Source organism: Pseudopipra pipra, chromosome 6 (assembly GCF_036250125.1).
Source record: "Pseudopipra pipra isolate bDixPip1 chromosome 6, bDixPip1.hap1, whole genome shotgun sequence".
Lineage (NCBI taxonomy): Eukaryota > Metazoa > Chordata > Aves > Passeriformes > Pipridae > Pseudopipra > Pseudopipra pipra.
Genome location: NC_087554.1, coordinates 25,806,313 through 25,831,632, shown reverse-complemented (window position 1 = coordinate 25,831,632; position 25,320 = coordinate 25,806,313). Strand labels below are relative to the sequence as shown.

Below are 25,320 nucleotides of genomic sequence, written 5' to 3'. Positions count from 1 at the left end.
AGCATCTTCAAAGGCCTCTATAACACCCCAGAAAATTAAAAAAAAAAAAAAAAGAAAGAGGTTTCCTTAGAGGTAGGGACTTCTGTGAGCTGAGCTGCCTCAGGTGCTTTGGGAGTTAAATGAAGAACTTGGGCCTTCCTGGGAGGGAATGGGACCAGCTCCGCAAGGCAGAAAAAGGGGGGAGCAGAGTTTTGCAGTGCAAGGGCTGTGTCATGCCTCCTTCCTCCCCCACATATTTGAGGTTTTTTTTGCTAGGAGGGCTTTTGCTTCATAAGATGGCCAAGTCCAGCAAAGAGGGCAGGAAACAAATAGCTTGGAGGAAGCTGAGCGGCAAGGAAATGCTTTGCTCTTGCTTTGGCTCTTCCAGCCTTGCTTTCTCTACCAGGTGGAGGATAACCCCACAACATTCCCTCTCCAAGGGCTTGTGGACTCAGCACCAGTCAGGGATGGGGGCTGTAGGTGGTGAGCTCCGGGTCAATACTGCAGCTGGGAGCATGCAGTGTGACTTCCTGCTGGGGACAGGGATGTGGCATCATGGCCATGGCTGATGTAACAACAAAGGGCCAGCTGCCTGTGGGAGCAGCGGTGACAGCCTACTATGTCTGGGGATGGGATGGGATGGCATGGGATGGAGCCAGTATGGTCCGGCACCAGCTCCATCGTGCACAATTCTGAACCTTTTTTGTGCCACATGTGCTCTGGTGCTACAGGATCTTTGAGAGGATAGTCCAAAAGGCTTTTCTTTCTTCTTAACACACACCCCTTGACTAGAGAAACATCAGACATTCCTGGAGGGACAAGAGCTCCTGACAAAGGTTTTGGTCAGCCCTGGCCCCTGCATTGTGTGCTGGGGGAGTGGGTTACCTGAATTGGGCACTACAGTGAATGCTTTCAGAAGGGGGCTTCAGCCTGCTTTGCCTTCTTTCTCCCTTCTCTTCAAGGGCAAATTTGCCCCAGCTTTCTCTGTTGTGTGATCACAAGCCTTAGGCTCACTTCCTTCATTCTCTCGGGGTGCTACTTGGTGTGCAGGTGAGACACTGCCGTGAGCAGAAACAGGTGTCTCATGGACTGGCTTTAGAGTCGTGAAGGACATTAGTCAATGCTGAACTGCAGCCTTTTTCTCTGCTTTTGCATTGTAAAGAGCTATATAACCACTGCTCTCACATACTCCTTTACCAGGGACTCCAGGCACTACTATGGTTGTTGTCCCACCCTAAAAACAAAGCCTCTTTGCTTGTTAAAGAATGGTAAGCACTGACTTTTCTTTACTTTGGGAAGCAGGGATAGAAGGGTGGTGTGTAGCAGAAGTGTCCTGATGCTGAACAGGTCTTGGCTGGAGGAGCTTTTTGAGACTGTGGAAAACCATAGGGTCTCCAAGTCTTTAACAGCTGTTCAAAAAAACAGAAAAAAGACACATTCCAGATGGCCAATGCATTCTGGATCTCTTCAGTGTGGGATGCACTCAATTTTAGCTGATATAATTTAATCTGTAGGCATTCTTTGCTTCAAACAAAAGAGGTTGCAATTACAAGGAGGGACAATACTAGTTGTCAGAGCCCTGCTATTGTCATTTGTTCTCTATCAGAGTACTCCCTGAGAGGTTATTGACCTTCCTGAGAGGATATCCACCACCCTCAGTGTCTCGCTCCACATCAGCAGAATATTGCCCAGCCCCTTCTCTGCAGAAGTCTGGACTTCCATGCCTTATTTTAAGTCTGCTGCTCAGCTTGATGACTAACAAAGTCTATGCTCAAATGATGCAGACTAACATGACTAATTCTGCCAGTAGCCCCTTGGGATGCTGGAGAACAAGCACTTTCCCCAATCCATGCTCTACAAACACATACATCCACTCGTTTTTGCCTGATGCAATAGCCCCGCACATGCTCTGGTCTCTGGTTCTATCAATGGATTTTGAGAGGATACCTGAAAAATCCTTTGAGTGCTTTTTTTGTCTAATTATCTGCAACAACACAACATCATTGGCAAGTAGTGCAGGAGAGTTTGGGCTTACTCAGTGTAACAGGCTAGAGGTAAATTTAAAAGGACAAGTAAACCAGAAGTGCATTAAAGGGCTTCCTTCAGGTGTACGAGTGAGGGAAAGATTCTACATGATCAAAAAGGTGCAGCTTAAAGGACTGTCTGAGCTGGCTGGATACAGCAGGGCTGCACAGCAGAGCATTTTCCTAGCTCAGAGGAGGTAGCAGGGGAGCAACCCAGAGCACAGCACTGACTGCCCAGTAGTCCCCTGTGCTGCTGCAAGGGCAGGAGACACCACAGCTGCACCCCAGCTACTGTTAATTCCCATCAGCAGCTCCAGGTAATAATATCAGGATCAGCCATCGACTTCAGTTATATCTATCAGGCAATCAGAGTCACGGCAGCCCAGTTAGCACAAAATGAGATGTGAGGACCCACGTGCGGGGGAGAGTGGAGTTCAGCACAGGGTGTGTGATGAGAGGCATGGCTAGTGATGCTGGGGGACTGGCGTAATGCCATTCCAAGTGTGCTGGGAAACATGAAGAGGGGATAAGCTGGGGACAAGATGCACACCAACAGGCCTCACTCCTCTCCCTGTCAGCCCCCAGGCACCTTCAGCAGGACCAGTAGGACATATTGTTGTGGGACTGTCTGGGCCTGTGAGATGTTTCCCCTCCGGCCTTTGGTACTTGTTTCTCTCCAGCCTGTCTGCCCCAGCTGGCAGGGAATACTGGGAATCAGAGGGAACCAGGGTGGGGGCTCAGGGCAGAAGTTATGTGAGTGCTTGCATTCAGTGAGCTGTTGGGAAAGGTCTTTATATGCTTTTTATACCCTTTGAGGATTAAGTGGAAGCAAGGGAGGGATGCCTGCTGAGAGAAGGAGTTTTTCTTATCAGAAAGGATGTCTAGATGGTTAAAAAAATCTCAAAGAGACAAGAAAACTGTTCATTCTGACTATATGGACCTTGAGCCAACTCACACAAAAGGGGGCAGCGGAGATGCAACGTCACAATACACACCTCTGTCATCAGAATACAAGCTGCTCTGAGGAGCTCTGCAGCTCCTGGGTTATATTACAGTAGCCAACAGCTCCTCTGTGAGGCGTAATATGGCCCTTCTCTGTCCCTTCTCTATTCCATGGGATAATTTGCAGGGTGCAACTTGCTCCATGCACTGGAGCACTGTCAGCTGCCCTCTTGCTGCTCATATCCTACATGGTTAATACATAGAGAAAGAAAAAAGGAATTGCTTTGGTTGCACTGCAGCAGGTGACCGAGTCACCTTCCCGGTCCCATGCCCCGTCTGAGCCTGCTTCTCAGCCTCACACAGGTTTTTCCTCCTCAGCCCTCGCAGGCTCACAGCTGGATGTCCAGAAGCAGCTCCTGACTGTGGGCAGCCCACACCTGCTCTCCCACTGCTCCAAAAAGTTTGGAAGGTCAGGGCTCCTTGCCTCATTTCCTCCCACTCATTCATGGGTACTGGGCTCTCATGGGTCCTTCTTTTTAATACTCTGGGTGTGAGAATGTTCAGCATCGTGCCAACAGGAGACAGACACTAAAAAGTACAAATATAATATGGTGAAAATCTCCTGTGCAGCCAGCTGGAATGGCAGGGGAGGAGGCAGCTGGGGAGAACTCTGCTGTCAGCCTCCGCTCTGCCCTGGATTCCTCTGACCAGGATTTTTTCTTCTGCGCTTGGGGTGCTGCATCCTCATTACCAAGATCCTAGGCCACAGGGAGGCTGAGGGTTCCATTTTATTACTTTTGGGAGACACAGCTCACAAGTATGTTTGATCCCCTGTACTCCATGCCAGCTCCTGTCCCCCTCAATTGCCCACAGGTCGTTCAGGTGCAACAAAGCTAGGTGCTGGCTTTAAAGCATCCAGTCCTGCATTTGCAGTGTGGTCTTCGTGCTATCCATATTCATTTAATAATAGCCAAGGCCCAGTGTATTCCCTGGCAAGCTTGACCTAAATTCAGCAGCAAGGTTTGTTCTGCAGCTTGCACTGCAGCGGATGGGAAACTCTGCAGCAGCTGGGGGAAAAAACAAACCTTGAAAGGGAGAAATTTGAATTGAATTAAATCTGAATCAAATCACAGCCATCTCCTCTGTGTTTCTTTAATTGGAAGTTCAAATTCAGTTTATTGTTCCCAGCTCCATCATCTTTAGTTTCCAATGTGCAGCAGGATTTGTGATCTCAAATGGCTGTAATTGTTGTGCAGGGAAATTTTGACTGCTGTGGCTGCTAGAAATTGGGCAAGGTCTATGGTGTAGTTTGGATGACGGTTTACTAGGTTTCAGAGTTAGCCTTGAGCAGAAGGTTCCTGCCTCTGTGAGGCATTATTGGTTTCCTCTTTCATCACCTGTAGAAGGTATTCACTGGGCTGATTTATTTTGTGTTACTGTCGTGATACTCAGGCATAAAGGGTATAAAGAAGTGGCTTTAACAAACTGTTCTCAGGGAACAAGAAAATAGCCAAGGCTTAATAATGACAAGCTAAACAGGTCTTATGCACATGCCTTTAACCACCGTAACCCCAGGAGTGTTAGAGCAATGATATCCTTAATCCTACCCTGCTTGGCCAACTCTTAACTTTGTTAGTCAGCTCCCTGGAGGAGGAGCAAAAGCTACTCACGTATGTGCAGCTCTAAGCCATTGGCTATGCTCCAGAAAATGGTCCTCTCTGCTGCTGGAGAAAGATGCTCACCAAAGCTTTGCTTGAGCTCATTCAGACACATCCCTTGAAGGGATTAATGCTCAACAGATCCCACCTGAAACATGCAGAGAAAGTAAAATGCCACTTTTCCCTGGAGAGTGACAACAGGTATACTGTTGGCTTCAGGTGTGGGCAGAAGCCAATGCTGGAAGTTTTCTGGTAATGCCCTGTGCTCCTGAAGAAGCTCAGGCTCTGACATCCTCTTTAGAAAGGCCTTCCATCTACCTCCACCATCTCAGTCAGCTCAGCAGTGCTGACTGATGGAGCAGTGCTGACTGATGGAGCTGACTGACTGAGCTGGATGGAGGAGGATGAGAAGAGAGATGCCTCAGCTGGCACTCCCCAAGAACACGTCAGAGCAAACCAAGCACCTGAGGGAGCCAGACAGGGAACTTTGGAGCCCTGTTAGGGATGGATGCTGCCCAACTGGCCACCGAAGCAGGGGGACAACCCTGCCACACCAGTTCCACCTCTTACCTGAGAAGCCAACTTCAGCCCAACTGCAGAGAATGAAGCCAGAGCAAAGCGAAAGCGGAGTCACGCTTTGGTTTCTCCACCTGACCTAGCCTTAAAAACTCAATTTGAAGACGGCATTAGGGAAGTAAGACATCGTTTATCAGGAGTGACAGATACAATCTATAAATTAACACACTTAGCCTGGGAGTCAGGAGGCAGAGATATCTATCACTTCCTCCCCGGCAGGCTGATACAGGCACACAAATATGGGCAGTTCCCCAGAGCATCATCTGGTCTCCAGCAGATCTGAGGCCCCAGAAGTGCTGGGGGGGCAGGCGGGGAAATTATATGGGAGAGATCTGGAGAAGAATCAAGCTTCTGACTCCACCTCACCCTGTCCTCTGTGTTCTGGGGTCAAGAAGACCCCCAGCCAAATGAGGTTCATGTCTCAGTCCACAACCATAGTACATTTTTAAACACAACATCAAGGCATTCAATATGTGATGAGTTGCAAAATGGCTGCAGTCCACTAGGGAAAAGCTGGCTATTTTAAGATACTTCTACATAGTTTGCCCCAAAATAAAGGATAATCCATGGACATTTTATTTGCTTTTTACAGGAGACTTACACAAACATAACTTTACATACATTCAAACTACTATCTCTCTGCTCAGTAAATCTGGGGTCTAAGCCCAGCCCTGGCAGGTGCTGGGTGGCTTTTGGTGATGTCTGGCATGACTCTGCCGTAAAAAGACACGCAAACAAGGACATTCACAACCCTGTCACAAGGCTCTTGTCTCACTGAATCCCTTTTCTACATAAAACCAGAGAGTCTGAGCCAAATGGTGTAAACGGGTTCAATCAGGATGCCCTGGCATGGCCTCGCTCCCATCCCAGGTAGCTGGGTTTCTGCATCAGCCCCTCCCTGCAGGGAGGAATGGCCGGTGGTGTTGCTGAGGGGACCACTCCCTCCAAGGGACAGGGAAACTTAAGTGATTAGGGGGCTCAGATGGTGCAGCCAGGAAGACTGTTAAAGGCCTCGTAAATAAGAGCCCATGTAGACAGCAGCTACTGTGGGGCTTTATAGGCCTATAAAACACCCTGAGCTGCCACGGAGGCTGGAAGGGATGGGTAGGAAATCTAATTTCACAGGATTTAAAGCAGGTGAGAGAGATATAAATGTGTGTTTTTAATAGTAATTAATGCTGCCATTCAGAAGCACTTAAGCACTGGGTTCGGAGAGTTTCCAAGGGTTTGCCTCATAAATCACAGCCCACTACCTGCCCGCCCTACTCCTAGGGAGCTGGGCTGCTGTTCCCTCACCTGACCTGGCCTTGGCAGTGGGGGAATTTCCAGCTCCAGGCAGAGAGCTCAGCATCTCTGCAGCCAGGCTGCTCCTGAGCCATGGCAAGCAGATCCCCAGCCATCCGTTCAAACTGGGGGCCACCCTAGGATGGTGTCTGCTTCCATCAAGGTTCTCCCCTTTTTTTCAGAATCAGAGGGACAAAGCAGCAGCTTCTTCACATCTAGCTCACTTTTTTGCCGTGGGCTGCCAGTTTTCACCCTGCCTTGTTAAGTCATTTTCTGCTGCGCCGGTGGTCAGGTCCCAGCCAGTTCCTGCCTGGTTTGAATGGAAACGAGAGGCTGCCGCAGCTCACAGGGATGAGGTGGAGATGGGCTGGTGCACGGGAAACAGCGTATATAATCCGTGATGTTTTGTGTCATGCTGTGATTTCTAATTTGTCAACTGGGCCTTTATGGTCTGATTCCATACTGTTCTTGGGCAGTGACAGAGGCCAGGTGCTTAGAGCAGCTCAGCATGGGCAGCTGGAGATGTGCCCCTTGCCTTAGCATCCCCACGCACCCCAGAAAGCAGTCGGAGAGCTCCCAGCCCTTGCACGGTGTGCACCAACTCCCGCCTCTCACGGCTGCAAGCGGGCAGGCGAAGCGGGACAGCAAGACCAGGGTTCCCCTCGACCCCAAACCCAGCCCTGCCCCAGCCTCGCCCCAGTCCCGCCCAACTGCGCCCCAGTACAGCCCCAGGCTTGTCCAAGCCCTGCCTGGGAAGACTCCAACCGTGTGCCAGCCCTGCCCTCTAGTGTTACCTCTGCCACAGCCACACCTTATAACTCAGATCGTTTCCCCATCAGCGCTGTTTAAGATATTCAGTAGAGACTCAGATGTGAGTGTTTCAGGCAGAGCTTGTCTTTCACGCCGGAGGACCAGGGCAGGGGAAGGACTCGGGCTCAGAGATTTGCCAGATGGTGATGCTGTAATCTGGGTTGGAAGGAAGTTGCTATTGTCTTCACCTCCTGTGTCTGCCCATTGTCAAAGCAGATGCCCACCATTTCCCCAGTCCAGGGGGGAGGAGGCCAGGGAAGGACAAGACAACCAGGAGAAACCTTCATAAACTATTTCTTACGTTAATGACCACTAGGAAGGAGTGGTCTCCCCAGCCTCCCCGATGGCCATTCCTACCCCCAGGGAGCAGCTGAAGCACAGACCCAGATGCCTGAGATGGGAGTGAGGCCATGCTAGGGTATCCTGATTGAACCCGTTTACACCATTTGGCTCAGCCTATTTCTTAGGCTGCTGCTAGCCACTTCAGATCAGTGAGATTATCCAGGCTGGGGATTCAGTAAGCCCCAAATGCAGAGAGAGTCTGAGATGTGGCCAAGTGTATTAGCTGATGGGGCACCTGCACTGCTTCCAGAAACACGTCAGGTCTGCAAAGCCCAGGGCTGTTTTAATGTGGCAGAGCCATTGTAGAGGTCCTGTTGGACCCCACTGCCTCTCTACAGAGCTGAGTCAGCATGACTGCTCCAGGGGCCTGGCACCAGACAAGCAGAGATGGGCAGGCAGTGCTGGTTTTGATCCAGTTTCAAAGCTGGTTTGGATCCAGCTGGGAGTTAGCCCCTTCTGGACTGAGCTTCAGCAGATTCTGTATGAGTCCCCCCATGTTCTAGGGTCCAGGAAGGTGTCTGAGCTGGGCGTAGCTGGATTCAAGCAGTCTCCAGCTGGTGCCACCAAGCTGCTGGAGGACGGTATGTGGGGCAGGCACCAATGCATATTTGCAGCAGCTGTCTGGGCCAACAAAGGTGGCACAGAACCACAGCTAATAAATCTACCTTGATCAAAAATGTTCCTATTCTGCAGTGACATCGGGCTGCCTCTGCACTGGACTGCCCCGGTGCTCTATGTTTTTCCACAATGAACCTGCAGCAACGTCTATTATCCTGTACAATAGAGACCTACAGCAGCACTACCCTGCCAAGGCGATTTCTCCTATGAACTAGGGGGAGTCTGGAAAGATGCTGTATTTTAATAGGAAACACCAGTACTAGAAACAGGTGTTATTTGAGGACAATACTGAGAGATTACTCTATTCTCTCCCCCTGATTCATGTTTATTACCCTAGCAGAGAGACCTGATTCAGCTATTCTAAGCTGATAAATCAGGCTTAGATTTTGCATTGGCCTTCTTCTCATATATTGATTATCAGCAAATACTAAATAATGGTGTGACAGCTGAGACCTGTTGTTATTAGGCAATATCTTCAGTTCAAACTTGAAACCTTGAAAGCTCAAGCTAATTTTGTTGAGGTACACAGCTCAAGCTAATTTTGTTGGTCCCTGCTTGGACACCGTTGTGACACCACACTGCCTGTATGTAGTCTGAGCATGCACACACACATATGTATATGCATATGCACAGATATACATATACTTACATACATATTTGTGAATATGTGTGTGTCTATACATATATAAAGCTAGATTGATGTCTTGACTTGTACTTTATAAATGTCAGCATCAAGGATGCTTGTATTAAGGAAATCAGATACCTATACTTGCAAGGAACAATAAATTCTTAAATACACTGGAATGACCTCACTGCTGAGCTGATTTCTTCCCATGTCCCATTCCACGTAGTGGAATGAGTCCTATTTCTGACTCCAAAGGCCTCTTCCTGAAGACTCAGAAAAAAAATTGGCAATGTTTTCTGCTGCTTCATTTGTTATTTTACATGACTTACAGAGGGTCTATATCTACAATAACGTGCTGGTCGATATGTCCAGGTCTCTTGTGTGGCCAGGAAATACAATTTATGGTGTCTCACCACTGGGTTTGATGTACATCCCAAAGCCTATTGCTGTTTTATCGGCTGGGTGCTGTTTATCAGCTGATTTGCATACTTTCAAGTAGGTCACCTAATTTAAGTGGGAAGGGGAGAGCTCTCACCTCAGGTGAACAGCACCTGCCATATTTTAAAAGGTTTTCTATTCACTTGGGAAAGGATTAAATAAGATACAGGAGGGCACGTATGTGCGTGTGCATGCCAGCAGCAGGGAGGATATGGGGCATTCCCAACACCAGCACCAGCACAGGCTCATCACAAGACATAAAAGCAAGGACACTACTAGCCAGATTTCCCAACATGAGGAGCCTGTCAAAGCTACTTATTTTCCAGCCTCAGAACTCCACTAGTGAAAATTGTTTATTTTGTAAGCACTCAGGGAACACAAAGCAGCACAGTCCTAAGCCAGAAATAATCCTGGGCTGGCTCCTCACAATACATGTTACCATGTTAATACACAACCAGGCAGCAGGGCAGGAAAACGTCGAGGTCTCATCTGCATAAGGAAGTGCTGTGGTTTATTATGTAGTAGCATAATAAACATCTTCTGTAAGGAAGTTAAAGTTATTTATCTCTCCAAAAAACAGGTTAAAAGGTAACTTCATCTGCCTGGAAGCGCTTGCTTGTAAGAAAATCAGCAAAGTTGTAATAAGACCCAGAAGTTGAAAACTTGAACCAGGCAATGCCAATTACAAAAACGAGTGTGCATTATTTAGTGGGAAAGAACTGCCACCAGAATAACATTATAGTGCCCTATGGAGTTCAGTCTCCCTGGAAGTATTTTTAATCAAAATAATTTTTTTTCATAAAAGATCAACTTTAGTTCAAGCAGGAGTTAATTCAGGGAAGCCTAAGGCTGGTGTTGTGCAGTAGGCCAGGCTACATTGTCTCAACAGCTTCAAATAGCTTTATAACCTGTTCATTACCACCTTTACTCTGAAATTTCTAAATCACCTACAACTTTAAAACATCTTCCCCCCAAAGCAAAGATCCTTGTGAGGCAGGTAGGCAGACACAGCTATGCAGAGTAACTCTGCCAGTCAGTTTTTGTACCTTGGAAAGGCTTTATTCAAAGCACTTGTCACAACCATGCTGTAGACAAGCTCTGCCTAGAGAGATTGACCAGCACAACTATCCCAGAACTACTTGATTATTCAAGAATAATTTTATTTTGGAATACACTGTCAGCACCGGGGAGTTATATTGGCAGAGCTGAGAGAGCTATTCTGGTCAATTCTCCCACATAGACGTGCCATACATGTGTGATAAGGCTGCAGAATAATCCCCCAGGAGAAGCAATGAACATTTTATTGATTTGGATATTTCAAACTTCTGCAAGACAAAGCAATCTTCTGTGCACTGAATGAGCAGACAAGATGGAATTGAGGACTGGGTTTGAGGACTGCTCCAAATTCTGTGTTTAGTTTAGAGAAGGCACTCTGAACAACACTAGTAAGTGGCAGAGAGGGGAAAAAACTATCTATATCTGGCTCTGATTCTGCCAGAGGCACTGTCATTCTTGCAATGTTAGTGGCAAGAGAGGTCATTTCCTTGAAATTCAAGACAAATGTGTGACGTTGATGCCACAGATACATGTAACAGGCCATGAGGACCTCTAGAACCAACCCAGTGCCCCACACCTAGACTATTTGCTTTCTTTTCTTCCCTGACCAGTGCCATTTATGGGAGGAGTGCTGGGCCAGGCACTGGAAGAAGGCAGATGGGAAGGGACAGAGGATAGGAAGCTTGCAATGAGTAAGTGCTAGCTGCACTTCTCCCAGTGGAATCAAAGCACAGCTGAGCTGGAGGGGACAGTAGCTGGTTATTTCGATAGCAGCTTTCCATGCCTGAATGCCAGCTCCTCTGCAGAGTCATGATCTCTTCTGTTTCCATAGCAGGATCTGCAGGTCTGCATCTGCGGGATTTCATGCCCCACGTGAGCTCAGGCAAGCACCATGCATGCCAGCACTCCTGGCTGTGCAGGCAGGCAGAGAGGGGAGGTTGGTGAGGTGAGCAGGCAAAACTCACTTGGGGTTGCAAGGGCTCTACCAGGTACCCATCTCAAGGTGTAAGGGTGAGAGAAGGTGCTCAGCATGTACACAGAAGTCTCCATCACCCTGTGTAGCATTTGGGCAATCCAAAGCAAACACACAGGCACTAACTTTCTCTGTCCAGAGGAAATGTGATTCTTATCAGCATGCAGATGCTGTTTAAAGGGGAAGGGCTGTGAGGAAAGGCAACATCTTTTACTAAACCAACTGATGAAGCTGGGAGAAAAAAAATGAACTGTGACTTCAGAGATTTGAGAAAAGCATGTTATGCCTGAAACATTTTCCAGCTACATCAATTGGTCTAATTAAATGCATCATTTTTGTCCCCACATTTTTCTGTCCTTCACAACTGTAAGAACACAGACTGCTATGGGGGCCATTAAAGCTTCTGGCCTTGCCTCCAAAATCCTCTTAATTATGTCCCCTGCAAATTGCTGGGCCCCAGGACATTGCAGACCAGACACTTTGCAGCAGTCTCAGCTGAAATAAGGAGTGGGGGATCATACTGACCAATGTTCGACACAGAGCTCACTGCTGCCTCCCCCGCCACACGGAATCTGGCATTAATTTTAATTTATTTCATCCTGTCCATCAGTTTGAGTTCACAACATGCTAGAGTTTGGTACTGAAAAGGCTCCTTTGTTAAAAAGCACCATTAAGAGAAGGCGGGACATTTTGACATGTGAATATGAGCAGATCAGTCTTTTATACCTGGAATGATGATGTGGGACTGTGTGGTAATTGCTTTAGCACGAGAATGTGTGCAGCTTACCCGAATACTCAGGCTACCTGGAAAGTAGTTAGCACCTGTATAGCTTACAATGTAGCCAGGTAATGCAGAGTTCAGCACAGGCTGCACCAAAGAGGTTAGTGGCATTGGCAGAGACATTCTCCTGGTTAGATTTCAAAGTTGTCACAGCAGCAAGGGGAACTAGGCAGCCAACTTCCCTGTGCTGACCTCATGAGCTGTTTGCACTATGTTATCATGCCTACTTCATTTAGGTCATATCGGGAAGGTTTTATTTACCTTAAAAATGCAAACCTTATATCTGTACAGAGGGCTTAAGCAGCAGAGCATAGACTTGTGCTTTGTGTGGGCTGTAGACAAAACCTGTGTTAGCAAATCAGTGCATGTCCAACATCCAGATCCCACTTGCTCCAACCAGCATACAAAGGACGCTGACAAAAGCCAGCAGAGCAGTGTTGTTCCCAACACTGGGACCACTACCAGTCCCCTCCTGCTGCCCACTGCCCAGCGTGGATGGAGTGCTGGTCACCATTAAGGACCATGAGAGCAGCAGCCCTTCCCCAGTGGCCCCGCAGGGAGCCTCTCACTCCTGGCTGAGTGGGGTGACTGAGGACTGCACTCAGGGGGCTGCTCCTCGCTAAACTGCCCTACTTGCTGGCTGCCCCTGTTGTCCCAAAGTAGATTCTTTCACCCAGTGTGCAAGAGGCCAATTCTCACACAGAGTCGAGGTATTTGATTGATTTCCAGTTCTGCGCAAGAAGGGGTGCTTGGGTGGCAAATCCACAAAGCCAGCACCATCTCTACGAAAACTGTACACTATTTATACATTTTAGCAAACAAAGGCATTGTTTGCTATGGAACAAAGGTAGTTCATTGGCTACAAGGGTTACCAAGTTTTTATTAATTAGCATTTTATCCTCTGTTGGTTAATGCTAATTAGTCTGCATGCTCAGTCTTTCTTTTCATTTGGGTCGGCGAGTCGGTGGTTGCGATCTCCCCCTGCCGGAATTACCTTTTACCCAGTCGGAGCTGATTCAACACAATCTCTGGGCTTTGTTAATTTCTTCCTTATCTTGGGGGTTCTGACAAATGTCCTTGTGGCCCGTAAATTCTTCATTCTTTGTGTCCACTATCAGTGGTACATCCTTCTTCCCAAGCTTTGTTAACCTGCCCCTAGGTCTGATATCACTGAAATACGTCGAGCCCTAAGCCTTAACAAGGCAATTCTACCGACAAGCAATTTGTCTTTCTAACACGTGGACATCACTTGTTCGCTGCTATCTGTTTCACGGTAAATCACCTTTCTTGTCGATTAGGCTTGGAAGTATACAAACAGCAAACATGAAAGAGCATCCTTTCGGAAGAACATTTTTACGTACCCCACGTTTCCCAACATCCCCGCTGGCCCGGCCGCGCTGCCCGGGGCGGGGCGGGGCGGCGGGGGCCGGGCCGGGCCCTCCCCCGAAATGGCGCCGCGGCCGGGGAGGCGCCGAGCGGCGCCCGCGGGGCGTGAATAAAGGGCGGCGGGCGGGGCGGTGGCGCTCCTGCAGGCGCGGGGCCGGCAGCAGAGCCGGGTGAGCGGGGCCGGCGGCGGCGGGAAGAGGGAGGCCGGGCCGCGGCCGGGCGGCTCGGCCCGCCATGAGCAAGGCGCAGCTGACGCGGACGGGGATCCTGCGGATGGCGCTGGGCGGTGGCGCCGCCGACCCGCTGCTGCCGGCGGAGGGCGGTGGGGGCCGACGGGCGCCCTTCCTGCTGCGGGCGCTGCGCATCGCCGTGGTGGTCTGCCTCTACTGGTTCACCTCCATCGCCATGGTCTTCCTCAACAAGTACCTGCTGGACAGCCCCTCGCTGCGCCTCGACGCCCCCCTCTTCGTCACCTTCTTCCAGTGCGCCCTGACGGCCGCCCTCTGTCTCGGCCTCAGCTTGGGGGCGGCCTGCGGGCCCCCCTGCTCCGGCCTGCCCACTCTCCGCCTCGACCCTAAGGTGTCCCGCAGCGTCCTGCCCCTCTCCGCCGTCTTCATCGGCATGGTCACCTCCAACAACCTCTGCCTCAAGCACGTCGGCGTGGCCTTCTACAACGTGGGGCGCTCCCTCACCACCGTCTTCAACGTGCTGCTCTCCTACCTGCTCCTCAAGCAGACCACCTCCCTCTACGCCCTCCTGGCCTGCGGAGTCATCATAGGTGAGGGGGAGCAGAAGGGGCTGCACCGATCCCACAGCCAGCCCCAGAGAGACAGAGGTGGAATGTCTTTCCCTTGGAAGTCATCCCCATATGTGTGGCAGCTCCCTGGTGAGGTGGGGTAGCTCAGGGCTCATGCCTTGCTCTGCCTCCGGCAACTTGCTTTGTATGTCTGGAGGATGTGGATAACTCATTAAGAGAGGAAATGACCCTTGACCATGGTTCCCTTTTTCTTTTGAGCAGTAAAACCTCTCTGGCCCCTAATGATGCTTAACTTGCCTTACCTTTTTTCTTTTTCCCCTATACAGGCCATTAAACAGCAGGTGGCTTTCTCCCCGTTCCCAAGTGCTTGTTCATTATTACCTTTGGTAACAATAACATTTATGTCAGCACCGCTAGGCCCATGCAATGGAGCCAGCCGGTCCAGACAGGCTGAATGCATGTGATGAATGGTTAGCTGATCAAGCCAAATGTAAAACACCACTAGAAGATCTGGTTGTGTGGTTAGGATGTAGGGCTGGGCATTGACTGGCTTAACAGGGATGCTTGGAAGTCTTTAATTCCAAAGGCACTGGGAATGCCAAAAGCTACCTTCCACTGAAGGGTCACTTAGATGCCAAGAATGGTGGAATGTTTATTTCAGTCTGGTTCCAGGTGAACCTGTGTTCACTTTGGTGCTTAGACAAGTAGATGGATTCAGGTGAAAATGAGAGAAATCTCATCTCCATAGAATAGGTGAACAGGAACAGAACTACTCTTTTTTTTCCACCCAAGTGATGCAAGCAATTGCTTTAGCTAATCTTTTGTTTGGATACTGCCCAGGAGTATGGGTGTCTGCCAGCCTTAGAGTTTCTCCAAGGCTCCGTCCCCCTGGCTCTGTCTCCTTTTGCTGTGAGAGCATTGACAGTATGCCTGGAGTAGCACAGCTGAGCATCCTCTGTGGTCTGACGCAAAGCCCTTTCTGTCAGTGCATTGAACCCTTTTGTATTTGGGCCTAGATTAAAGCATGTTGGCTGCTTTGCAGGTAACTTGCCAGACCAACTCCAACGTGAAGCAGCTTATGAAAACACGGTGCAGTTCTCCTTCAGTAGCTCATCTCCCCTTTTATGTTTTGCTTATGAGCTGCATAAGGAGACACAAAGCCTGTAGCTCCTGTTTTGGAGGTGGTTGAAGAGTTCATTACCCATCAAAGTTTAATATGTTGAAGATACTGCACACAGTTTCTGCCTTGTGATCTTTTCTCAACTGTGGTTCTTAATATTACATCCATGTATTTACTATCTTTCCCTCTTTTCTGACCTTTTCCTTCCTGTTAACAGGAAAGCCTGTGAGGCTTTTTTTTCCCAAACCTTTCTACCCATGTAGATTTGTGTATTTTTCTACCCATGTATGAGTTTGCTGTCTTTTCAATTAAAAAATAGTCATACAGTCTCCTGAAAATTACCTATATGCAAAGACTAGCTGGAATAATAGTTTCTGAACTAGTGCTGCCTGCTCAGTGTGGGAATTAGTCCTCTGAGATTGAATTAACCGCACAGTAAATTACTTGCCCTCCTAAAATAAATTTTCCCGGGACACTAGTAGTGAACATTTTTGTGTTCACTTAATAGAAAGGGAAAATCCTTAAGCCTGTCTGTTTGTGATTGTGGTTGTTCAGTATAAAGTAGATGATAAATTTCTATGTTTTGAGCCTTTCAGCAGTTTTTCAGGTGATGCCTGATTTGTTTGGTTGCAGGTGGCTTCTGGCTGGGTGTTGACCAGGAAGGAGCAGAGGGCACGCTATCATGGACAGGTATATTCTTTGGGATCCTGGCAAGCCTGTGTGTCTCTCTCAATGCCATCTACACCAAGAAGGTGCTGCCTGTGGTGGATGGTAGCATCTGGCGCCTGACCTTCTACAACAATGTCAATGCCTGTGTCCTGTTCTTCCCTCTCATGATGCTGCTGGGCGAGTTCCGCACACTCTACCACTTTGACAAACTGGGGAGCCCCAGTTTTTGGGGTGTGATGACCCTGGGGGGAGTGTTTGGCTTTGCCATTGGGTATGTGACTGGACTTCAGATTAAGTTCACCAGCCCACTCACCCACAATGTGTCTGGGACAGCCAAGGCCTGTGCCCAAACAGTGCTGGCTGTTATCTACTTTGAGGAAACAAAGAGCTTCCTGTGGTGGACAAGTAACTTGATGGTTTTGGGGGGTTCCTTTGCCTACACATGGGTGAAAGGACTGGAGATGAGAAAGGCGCAAGAGGATCCTAATGTCAAAAGCAGCGAAAGAAATGAGACTGGTGTGTAGGCAGCTCCTGCACTTCCATTTCTGTGCCTAGGGGGATAACCTTTGGTGCTCATTGCCTCCTGGGGAGAAGAGCAGGGATCAGGAAAAAATTCACCTGCAAAGTGTATGGGGAACTGTGTCAGGAACCGGAGCCAAAGACCTGACTGGATCATGTTTTATCCATGGGATCTCACATCTATCAGAGTTGTGGAGAGCATGCGTTATAGAGATCAATTGGGGGTTTTTGTGATTGTTTTTTAAAATGGATGTTGCTGTTGACCTAATTGGGGAAATTTGCATCTGTGTGGGTGGGGTGGGTTCCTAGCAGACAAAGACTGGGGTAGGAGCTTTCTGTAGTTAGGGATCTAGAATTAGCTGAATGAATGCAGACTGAAGTTATAAAATCCTGAACCTCGAGGTAAGGAAGAGGCAAGTAGCCAGACTGTTTGGGTTTGACTCCAGTAAACTGCTGTAAAAGGTTTTTGCAACAGCCGTTCTTCCTGTTGCCCCATTCAGTGCAGAGGATAGAAATTCCTTCCCTTCTGGCTATGTACAAGTCTAAGCAACAGCAGTGCCTCCAAGTCTTCTTTCCAGCGAGTCAGTATCACATCCTTCTGAGTTTTTTTTCTGTGTTGCCCTACATCTGATATCTCAGTTTGGGGAAGCATACTAAGACTCTGGCATCAAACTTCTTATTACCTCTCCACTGTGTCCCATGAGGGAGAGCAGGCTCGATCCAGTGGACTTGCTCATGGAGGAATGAGCTTGGCCTCTGTGTCTCTCCATGACAGGCAGATGGGGAAAAGTTACTATGAAGTACTTGCTGCTGTAGGGTGGGGATCCCACTTCACGGAGTTCACAACACTTCTCCTCTTTACCCTCTGTGTAGGGGGTAGGTTTGTGTTTGAAAATGGGGTTGTTACTAATTAGGCTTGTTTCAGGAGACTTGTTTCATACATAGTTTTCATTTCCTCTGATGTTTGCAGTTTGTCTTTTGACTTGTTCCTTTTAAACATCCCCACGGCCAGCTCAGTGAATCTTCAACTCAAAAAAAAAATCCTAGGTTTGCTCAATTGCATCGATCCCTTTGCTTGGAACTTGCTGCTGAACAGTTAGTTCTGCAGAAATCTCTGCCCCTGACATCTGGTCCTGTGCAATACTCTGCTGCGATTTCCGATCCCAGGGGTCGACAGCAACACCCTGTTGTGAGCTGTGATGTTGCACCAGCTTTCTAAATCCCTGGCCCCTTTAAACATAAGGAGTTATTTGGATAGTGATCCTGGGCAATCCATGCCATTGCTTCATACCCTGCCCCATGGACACTACACGATGTACTGTGCCCCGTGAGTGATGTCTAGCCTCGCCTACAGAAAAACACTCCATTTCTGCCCGGAATATGTTCCTGTTTAATTTGGGAATGTGCCAGGTTTCATGACCACAGGTACCTTTTTGATGTAGGCAGCCATTGAGGGTCCTTGAAATATTTTTATTTTATTTTTAATGTTGCTCGTACTGCACGGCGGCCGATCCTGCTGAAGGAAGCCGGGGGTGGCTCTCGGGCTCCGCTGCGGGTGAGATCTCCCTTGCGGGGGTTTCGCGGCCGCTGGGGGGCAGCAGAGCGCCCCGGGTCCCCGCGCCCCGCCCAGCGCGCTGATTGGCTGCCGTGGCGCGCACCAGTCACGCGGCGGGGCGGGGCGGGGGCGGGCGGCGCGCGGTGGCCGCGGCGGCGGGAGTAGGCGGCGGCGATGGCGGCGGCCGCGCTGGGCCCCGCGCCGGCCCTGTGCCGCTCCGTGCACTGGTTCCGCCGCGGGCTGCGGCTCCACGACAACCCGGCGCTGCAGGAAGCGCTGCGGGACGCCACGTCCCTCCGCTGCATCTATATCCTGGACCCCTGGTTCGCCGCCTCCTCCGCCGTGGGCATCAACCGCTGGCGGTGAGTGGCGCCGGGCCTGCGGGCGGGACCGAGCGGGGCGGGAGCGGCGGGACCCCCGGCGGGGAGGGTCCCGCGGCACCGGGGCGTTCTGGGCGCGGCGTGGGCCGTGTCGGTCAGGCCGCATCAGCGGCGGGAGCAGCACCCGCTGCCCTGCCTGGCCCGGCCCACGCACCGCTCCGCCGCCCTCTCTGCAGGAGAGCGGCTGGGCCGTGCCCGCTTGGCCTCGCCGCGATGTTCTCAGCGGGGCTGCCTGACTCTGTAGGAGGATGCCTTCAACTTTACGTAATGTCATTAGACCTTCTCCTTACCAGCTGAGCGAATGTATGAGAGCAGCGACCCATGGGCATTTAGCTTTGGGGGACGCTGTTCCCTGGATTTAGAAACAAGCGCAAAGAATCCTTAGCGCTGCGTGGCCTCTCCAGGCCTTCCCTCTGCCCTATGGCTGCTGGGCACGCGTAGGCATGTGCGCACGCAACTGCGTTCCTTCCACCCCACAAATTTCTATGGAAATACATATCGGCTGCTGCTAAGAAGGTAGAGAGGAAGATATATGTGGGCTTTTTCCCCCTGTCTGCAAATGGAAAAATGTACAGCATGAGTCGCGTGTGCAGAGAACAAGACCTCATGTACCTGTAGCCAGTAACATTACATAACACTATTGTCTCAGGTCTCAGCTGCCTAAACATTTGGAAACCCAATCCAGGTAGAGATTCTCCTCGGCAAGACTCCCCTGAATACAAATGAGGCAGATCTCCCCTCACACTACCCCGGGACAACCACCTGGCTAAAGATCCCTTGAGAGCCCTTTGAAATGTTATGTGGCTGTGCACTACGAAAACTGTAGTAACTGATTGACTCTGCTGTGCACCTTAGCTTCATCTCAAGGAATGGGATTATATGAGTGATACCTGTGCGTTTCTAAAACCCCACATGAGAGGATGGCTTAAAATTCTAAATGTGCATACATTACCTCAATGTACACATTCAAATTACAGAAAATTGTGGATTCTGTTACATATAAGTGTTGTAGGAGCCTGAAGTGGTCTTTCAGTAGACCAGACATTCTGCAGGCAGCAGAAATGCCTTTCACGTGCTGCTGTTGTTGCTGACTGTCCCCATTTGGAAGAACCAAAGCACTGCCACAACAGATTAGTTCCTGATCTGTTTAATCCTTGTTTGTTTCTACCAGCATTGCGGAGGAAGGGAAGCAGTTAGTGGTCTTCTTTATGTTGTAGTCGTGGAATATATGAGCAAGTGAAATTTTTAGAATAATGTTTTCTTGGGGGTGCATCCCTACTGCAGATGTCAGAAACTAGCACCTCTGGCTGTTGGGGAAAAATGTACTTATGTTGAACGAAGTTCAAAAAAGATGGCATGTGAAAGGTGGAGAAAAGTGTGGACAGGTGTCAGTAAACACCCAAGGGTACTATGCTTACTAATTAGAGAACAAGAGTTTATAACCAGAGGTTGAAATGAAAGTTTGGTTGGTTCCCATTGGGAGGCTTGGCTTTGTTTTGCTAATTTTTTTTTTTATGCAAATACTTGTATTCAGAGTTCTGTTCTCCAAAGGCAAAGGTTTGTGTTTTACCTAGTTCTCACAAATTTATCATCTTGAAAATTACTTGTTAACTGCACAGCATGTGTGAGCCATATAGGAATAATGCTTGATAATTTTTTAGAACACCTGGGAAAGTTGACATTCCTATTTAATAGATGGAATGTGGGCTAGGGGAGCGGTTTGTTTACCTGGACCTGGTTCTAGATGTTCTGCTTTTTGATAGAGGGCCCCTCTTTCCATGAACTCCGCATCTTTTTCTCCCTTGGGATGTGCAGAGGGAGCTTGTTCTATGTGGTAAGTTCAGTTCACACTATGGGCAGTGCAGCTGAGGAGAGAGGAAACCCCCACTTAATTGTAGCTTAGCTTTCTTAGCTGTGTGTAGTCTTAAGGGAGCTGCTGCTGATACTCCTGTCTCGCAGATCATGCGAGTGATTGTGTAGGTGGGGAGGACCTGTGTGACTGGGAAAGCAAAGATGATAACCTTTAATATTGTATAGTTTAGTGGGGGATCAGTCAGACACACTGTTACCTGCAGAAAGCACTTACATGGGTCTTTGGATTTTTGGGGTGAGAGGGAATAGATGAATGCCTTGGTATGCTCTCATCTATGTGTCTTCATGGTGGAAGATGAATTGCAGTTCTCTTTGCAACTGTTTTAAATACAGATAATTCTTGCCTCAGGAGATCCTGGTGCTCAGTCTTGTGCTACTGATGAGCTAGGAGAGTACATTTCTCTGCTGTGACATGGCGTATTTGTAGCCAGAACTGTAAAACTTGCACAGTTCTTGCAGTATTTCATTACATTCCTTGGAGTAGTGCATCGACGTTTTTCTACTTCATATGCAAAATCACTCCTTGCCCCTAAATCTATGAAAGAATATACAGTAGGGAATTATATGGTTTATGATTTTCTACGTCTCATAATATGGAGAGAGCATCTGACAGGAGTGTTCTCCCAGCACTGAAGGAGAACATGGGAAGGGGATTTCAGGAAGAAGAAAATTCTGGAAGCCTCTTGCATCTGAACAAGCTGGGTGGTGCTGCAATCTTATAGCAGTTGTTAGACCAGGGATCAATATGAATTCTTGTTTTTGGTTTCTAGTCCAAATTCCAGTTGAATTTGGTGATGCAGGTTTGCTGGAGTTCCATGCAAGTTCTCGTTTGCCTTTTAGCTGTAACCAGTCTGACTGACACTAACTGCTGTTGTTTCTTCTCTGCAGATTTCTACTCCAGTCTCTGGAAGATCTGGACAACAGTTTAAGGAAACTGAACTCTCGCTTGTTTGTTGTCCGAGGGCAGCCAACAGATGTCTTCCCAAGACTCTTTAAAGTAAGAGAATAATTTTTTGGAGCATAGTGAAGAAAAATTGGTGGCCTGGTGCTAAACTTGTTTTCACTCACTAATGATTGGAGATTCCTTTGGCATCTCTTTAGCTATAACTAATTCTTCACTGAAACAAACTTTTGTCTTTAGCTACTCCTAACTGTTATCCATAAGGGCCAGCTTGGGAGCCAGATCCACTCCTGAACTCAGACTGGCAAAGAAATTTAGTAGTAGGGTGTAACCTAGTATCAGGGTGCTCAGGCTTCTCTTTTGGATGGTGGTCTTGACCTTCATTACTATAAGTCACCTCTCACATGGCTGCACTGTAACATACTGACTCTCTTGTGTTGAGAGCTTTTTCCCTGCTGGTCATTTGCTTCCTACAGTTTTTACTTGGGAAGACTGCTGTGTCCATACACCTTTATGGACAACTGGAAAAGCACATTGATCTTTACGAATTGCAAACAGGACTTTGTGTTAAAATTTCAAAATTCAGAAGCTGTTATGTTAGCTGACCTTCCTTTTCTTCTTCTTTTCAAGGATGCACTTCAGTCAGCTCAGCAGCAGAATATGGTTTGGGTCCAAGCTTCTTGCTGATGTACCATTTAGGATGTGGAATATGCAGTTACCTTGATGGTCAATGGTGGATTAGGGGGATATATTTCTAAAGTGGTATGTCAGTGCTGCAGATGTCAGGGCTGACAAGAACATCTCCTTGAATATCAAGGCTCCTCAAGCAGTATCATTCTTCTCTATCCTGCTCTAAGATTGTATTTCCAATGTCTTTGAAGCTTTCTGACGGTGTCTTTGGTAGAGTGTCAAAACTAAATGAAAAAACACGGTTCCCAGTACTCTTATGAGTTGGGTTTGTCATGTGGACTGTGCTTTACATATGGTTGACAGAACTAGTGTCCCCAGAGCCTATTATAGACCAGCTGCTGAGAAGGAGAGGTAAACTTGAATCTGTACTGTACTGAATCTGCAGTAAATGGTTCTGATGTGTATTTTCTGGAGGAGGGCAGTACTGGAGAGGGGAATTGCACTATGCAGGTGAGAAGGGGCACTGATACTTATCTTGGCTTCTGCATCTTAATACATGACACAAACTATGTGCTGTTTTTAGTCTTTTCAGAGTCTGGGTTATTTTTATCTTTTGATCTGCAAATAAGTTCTGGCTATTAGTACTTCATGACCTCTTTATTTTAGTTCAAGGTATTCATGGGATAATTAAAACTTTGTTGGAGAAAAACGCTTGCTTTGGTTAAAGAACAAAAAGTAGTTGGCAGAGTCTGAGGTTTGGAGAGATGGTTGTGAAGTCACCCAGACCTGCTTTTTGCTGTAGTCTGTTTTGTCTGGGGAGGTGAGTTGATGAGTATCTCAGGTGTGCTGTAACAGAGCTGAAAAAAACAGAGGCAAGTTTATGCTATTACATGGTAAATCTATGGCTTTCATGGGGATTCAGGCGTCTGCAGAGCTGCTGCACTGAACAGTGAATTAGCAGCAGCTCATGCCTTGCTGTCAGCTGTTGTGGAAGGAGAGTTATGTCACATGTGGTAATACAGCACTTAGACCTAATATAATTTCTGCTCCTGCTGCCAGTAGCTGAGCTACCTTGTTGCTAACAGTCGCTGCTAAGGCACTATTGTGCATGGATATTGTGAGAAGTGTACTTGTTAGCAATGTGTTAACCTTTGCAGAAGTTTTTTTGTCTCACTCTATCTGAACAAATGTCTGTAATTTTACCTCTTCTGTAAAAGTGTGTTGTTTGTTCACTGAAGTTTGCTCACAATCCCTTTGGTGTCTTTTGCCCCTACAGTTTTTCTTTGCTATAGGATAGATAAAAGAGAGAAGTTATTAGTCATGCCTTTTCTTTTGTATACCTGCAGCAATTTACTGTCATACAGCTAACGAGTTTTCTGGTTGGTTGTGCTCTGCTTCCTATGTACTACTGTATCCCATAGAGCAGTGGCCTTCTCAAAACTGTAGGAATACATGAATATAAGTTTTGGATGTTTACCTAAAATTTCTGTTAGCCTTACATGGTTTTCTTTTATTCCATTCCACTCTTTCAAGACAGTAATACGTATTTCTTCAAGACTAAATCCATCTTTTTCAAGCCTTCCAGCTAATACTGTTTTTCTTATAAAAGAAAAGTTTAAAATGAAGCTGATAAATCACATAGGAGCAGGGCAGGGCCTGGAACATGTCAGTCTGACCCCTGCTCTGAGTTAGGGTGGTGTCACATTCTTACTTGGAAAAATGAGTGGAGGACCTCTCCAAGATGTACATTCAGTGATACATAACTGGTTTATTTCTCTGTCCTTCCTAAAATTAGTTTTAGGACTGGATCAGCAAGTTTAGAAAAGAATGGGACTTGTGCAGTTGTTTTCTGCTTCTGAATTCCCTTCCCCATCTTTGGCATTATTTTTAATGGTCTTCAGTAAACTAGACACAATTGTTCTTTTGCTTTGTTTCTGTTTTGGAGGTGGAAAAGTCTCCTGTATATACAGAGCTGACTTAGACTGTCTCACTTGGAGAGTGTGGTTCGTATGTTAGCTGTGTGAGGGTTTTTTTAAGTGTCTGTAGATTTCTGGCTGTCTTTGACTAAAGTGTTTGCTAAACAAATCTGTGGGCTGCTGCTCTGCTTGATGGATGTCTTGGGAGGGTCGCTGTGGAAACCGTGAAACCTTTTCTCATAGGATTCATTTTCTGAGGAAAACTAGGCCATAGACTTGGAGAACAATCTGTGCTCTAGAAAAGCCTGGAAGAGGCTGAATGCTATTTCATAAGGCTTATTCCATGTAATTTGTCAGGGGTCTATTAATGGTATGAAGAGCAGAACAGGTGCATGGCTTGACTAGGGTAAACTTCAGGGATTGCAACTATGTGATCTTTAAGGTTGCTTCCAACCCAAACCATCCTATGATTCTGCAATTCTAAAATAACTCCGAAAAGGCGGGACTTTACCTTAAATCTGAATCACAGTATCATACTCTACTGTGCAGACCATAAAGGTTCACTCAGTTGCCATCCTATGTCCTGCATTTCCTACAACCTGTTTCTTGCGCTTTGGGTTGGACACTGATTCCCCAAGATGTCATGTCTTTAAAGAGACATTGGGAAAAATTTAGAATGTATTGGTTTTACTTAATGATAGTTTCTACATGAAAATACAGGGGTTTGAGTGGAACATGCCTTGAAAGAGTTGTCTGAAATGCGTTCTCTGCAAATGCTGGAATAGAATGGTAGGGTTACTTTGGGATAGCATATGCAACAAAACAAGGTGTTCCTAGGCTTGGGGACTGAGCTGAGACCTAAGTGATAATAGAGGAGAACTCAACCTCCTCTGACATGTTAAACCTGACATTTGCAAATTTGCATAGCAGATGTGGTGTTTGCTAGAGCTGATAAAATTGTTGAGTCTTTGGTTATCTCAAATCCAGACTGCTGCTCCTCACAGTAACACACTAAGCTTCCAGGACTTAACACTGTTCAGGAATTCTGAAATCCATGTTTGTAATTGTGCTTATTAGGAAGGGTCTTCTGTTTGACAGCTGGGTGTATTGTGTTTTTTACAGGAATGGGGAGTCACTCGTCTCACCTTTGAATACGACTCAGAGCCGTTTGGAAAGGAGAGGGATGCAGCTATCATCAAACTGGCCAAGGAGGCTGGTGTGGAGGTGGTGATAGAGAACTCCCACACCCTCTACGACTTGGACAGGTATGGGGAGAGCAAGGGCAGAGGTGCTGTCTGGGCTAGGCTGGGATTGTCGCGTCTGGGAAGACTTCAGTCTCCTCCATTACACTGATCACTGTCATCCTGTGTGAGCCTAGAAGGATTACTCTCTGCACTCGCACTTTTGATTAGAACACGTCAAAGTGCTCACAGTGACGTGAATGTACAGACAGGTGTTGCCTCAAGCTTATTAAACTCTGCACTTGACCGTCATTTAATTTGCTCAGCT

General features: G+C 47.7%; 2 protein-coding genes across 4 annotated transcripts in view; both read left to right on the top strand.

The window, feature by feature from the left end:
- The window catches only part of CRY2 (cryptochrome circadian regulator 2), an 83,223-nt gene that overhangs the window by 42,682 nt on the left and 15,221 nt on the right, over nucleotides 1-25,320 (top strand). The window contains exons 1-3 of one of the 3 annotated variants that reach the window (XM_064658027.1): nucleotides 16,037-16,059; nucleotides 21,253-21,361; nucleotides 24,934-25,076. In XM_064658027.1, coding sequence (XP_064514097.1) covers nucleotides 16,052-16,059; nucleotides 21,253-21,361; nucleotides 24,934-25,076 — 260 coding nt within the window. In that variant the 5' untranslated portion in view covers nucleotides 16,037-16,051. Of the gene's footprint in view, nucleotides 1-16,036; nucleotides 16,060-18,243; nucleotides 18,475-21,252; nucleotides 21,362-24,933; nucleotides 25,077-25,320 lie in introns of those variants that run through there. The other 2 variants (XM_064658026.1, XM_064658028.1) reach the window with 2 other exon arrangements.
- On the top strand, nucleotides 13,638-17,614 carry SLC35C1 (solute carrier family 35 member C1). Its single transcript, XM_064658032.1, has 2 exons — nucleotides 13,638-14,270; nucleotides 16,003-17,614. Exons 1-2 carry the CDS (start codon nucleotides 13,727-13,729, stop codon nucleotides 16,560-16,562), a joined length of 1,104 nt encoding a protein of 367 aa, XP_064514102.1. The 5' UTR covers nucleotides 13,638-13,726; the 3' UTR covers nucleotides 16,563-17,614.

Bases quoted from the DNA above. Each gene is read 5' to 3' on its own strand.
- SLC35C1 (XM_064658032.1), top strand. From the start codon at position 13,727: ATGAGCAAGGCGCAGCTGACGCGGACGGGGATCCTGCGGATGGCGCTG. The intron at 14,271-16,002 runs GTGAGGGGGAGC...GTTTGGTTGCAG, and splicing joins GGCCTGCGGAGTCATCATAG to GTGGCTTCTGGCTGGGTGTT.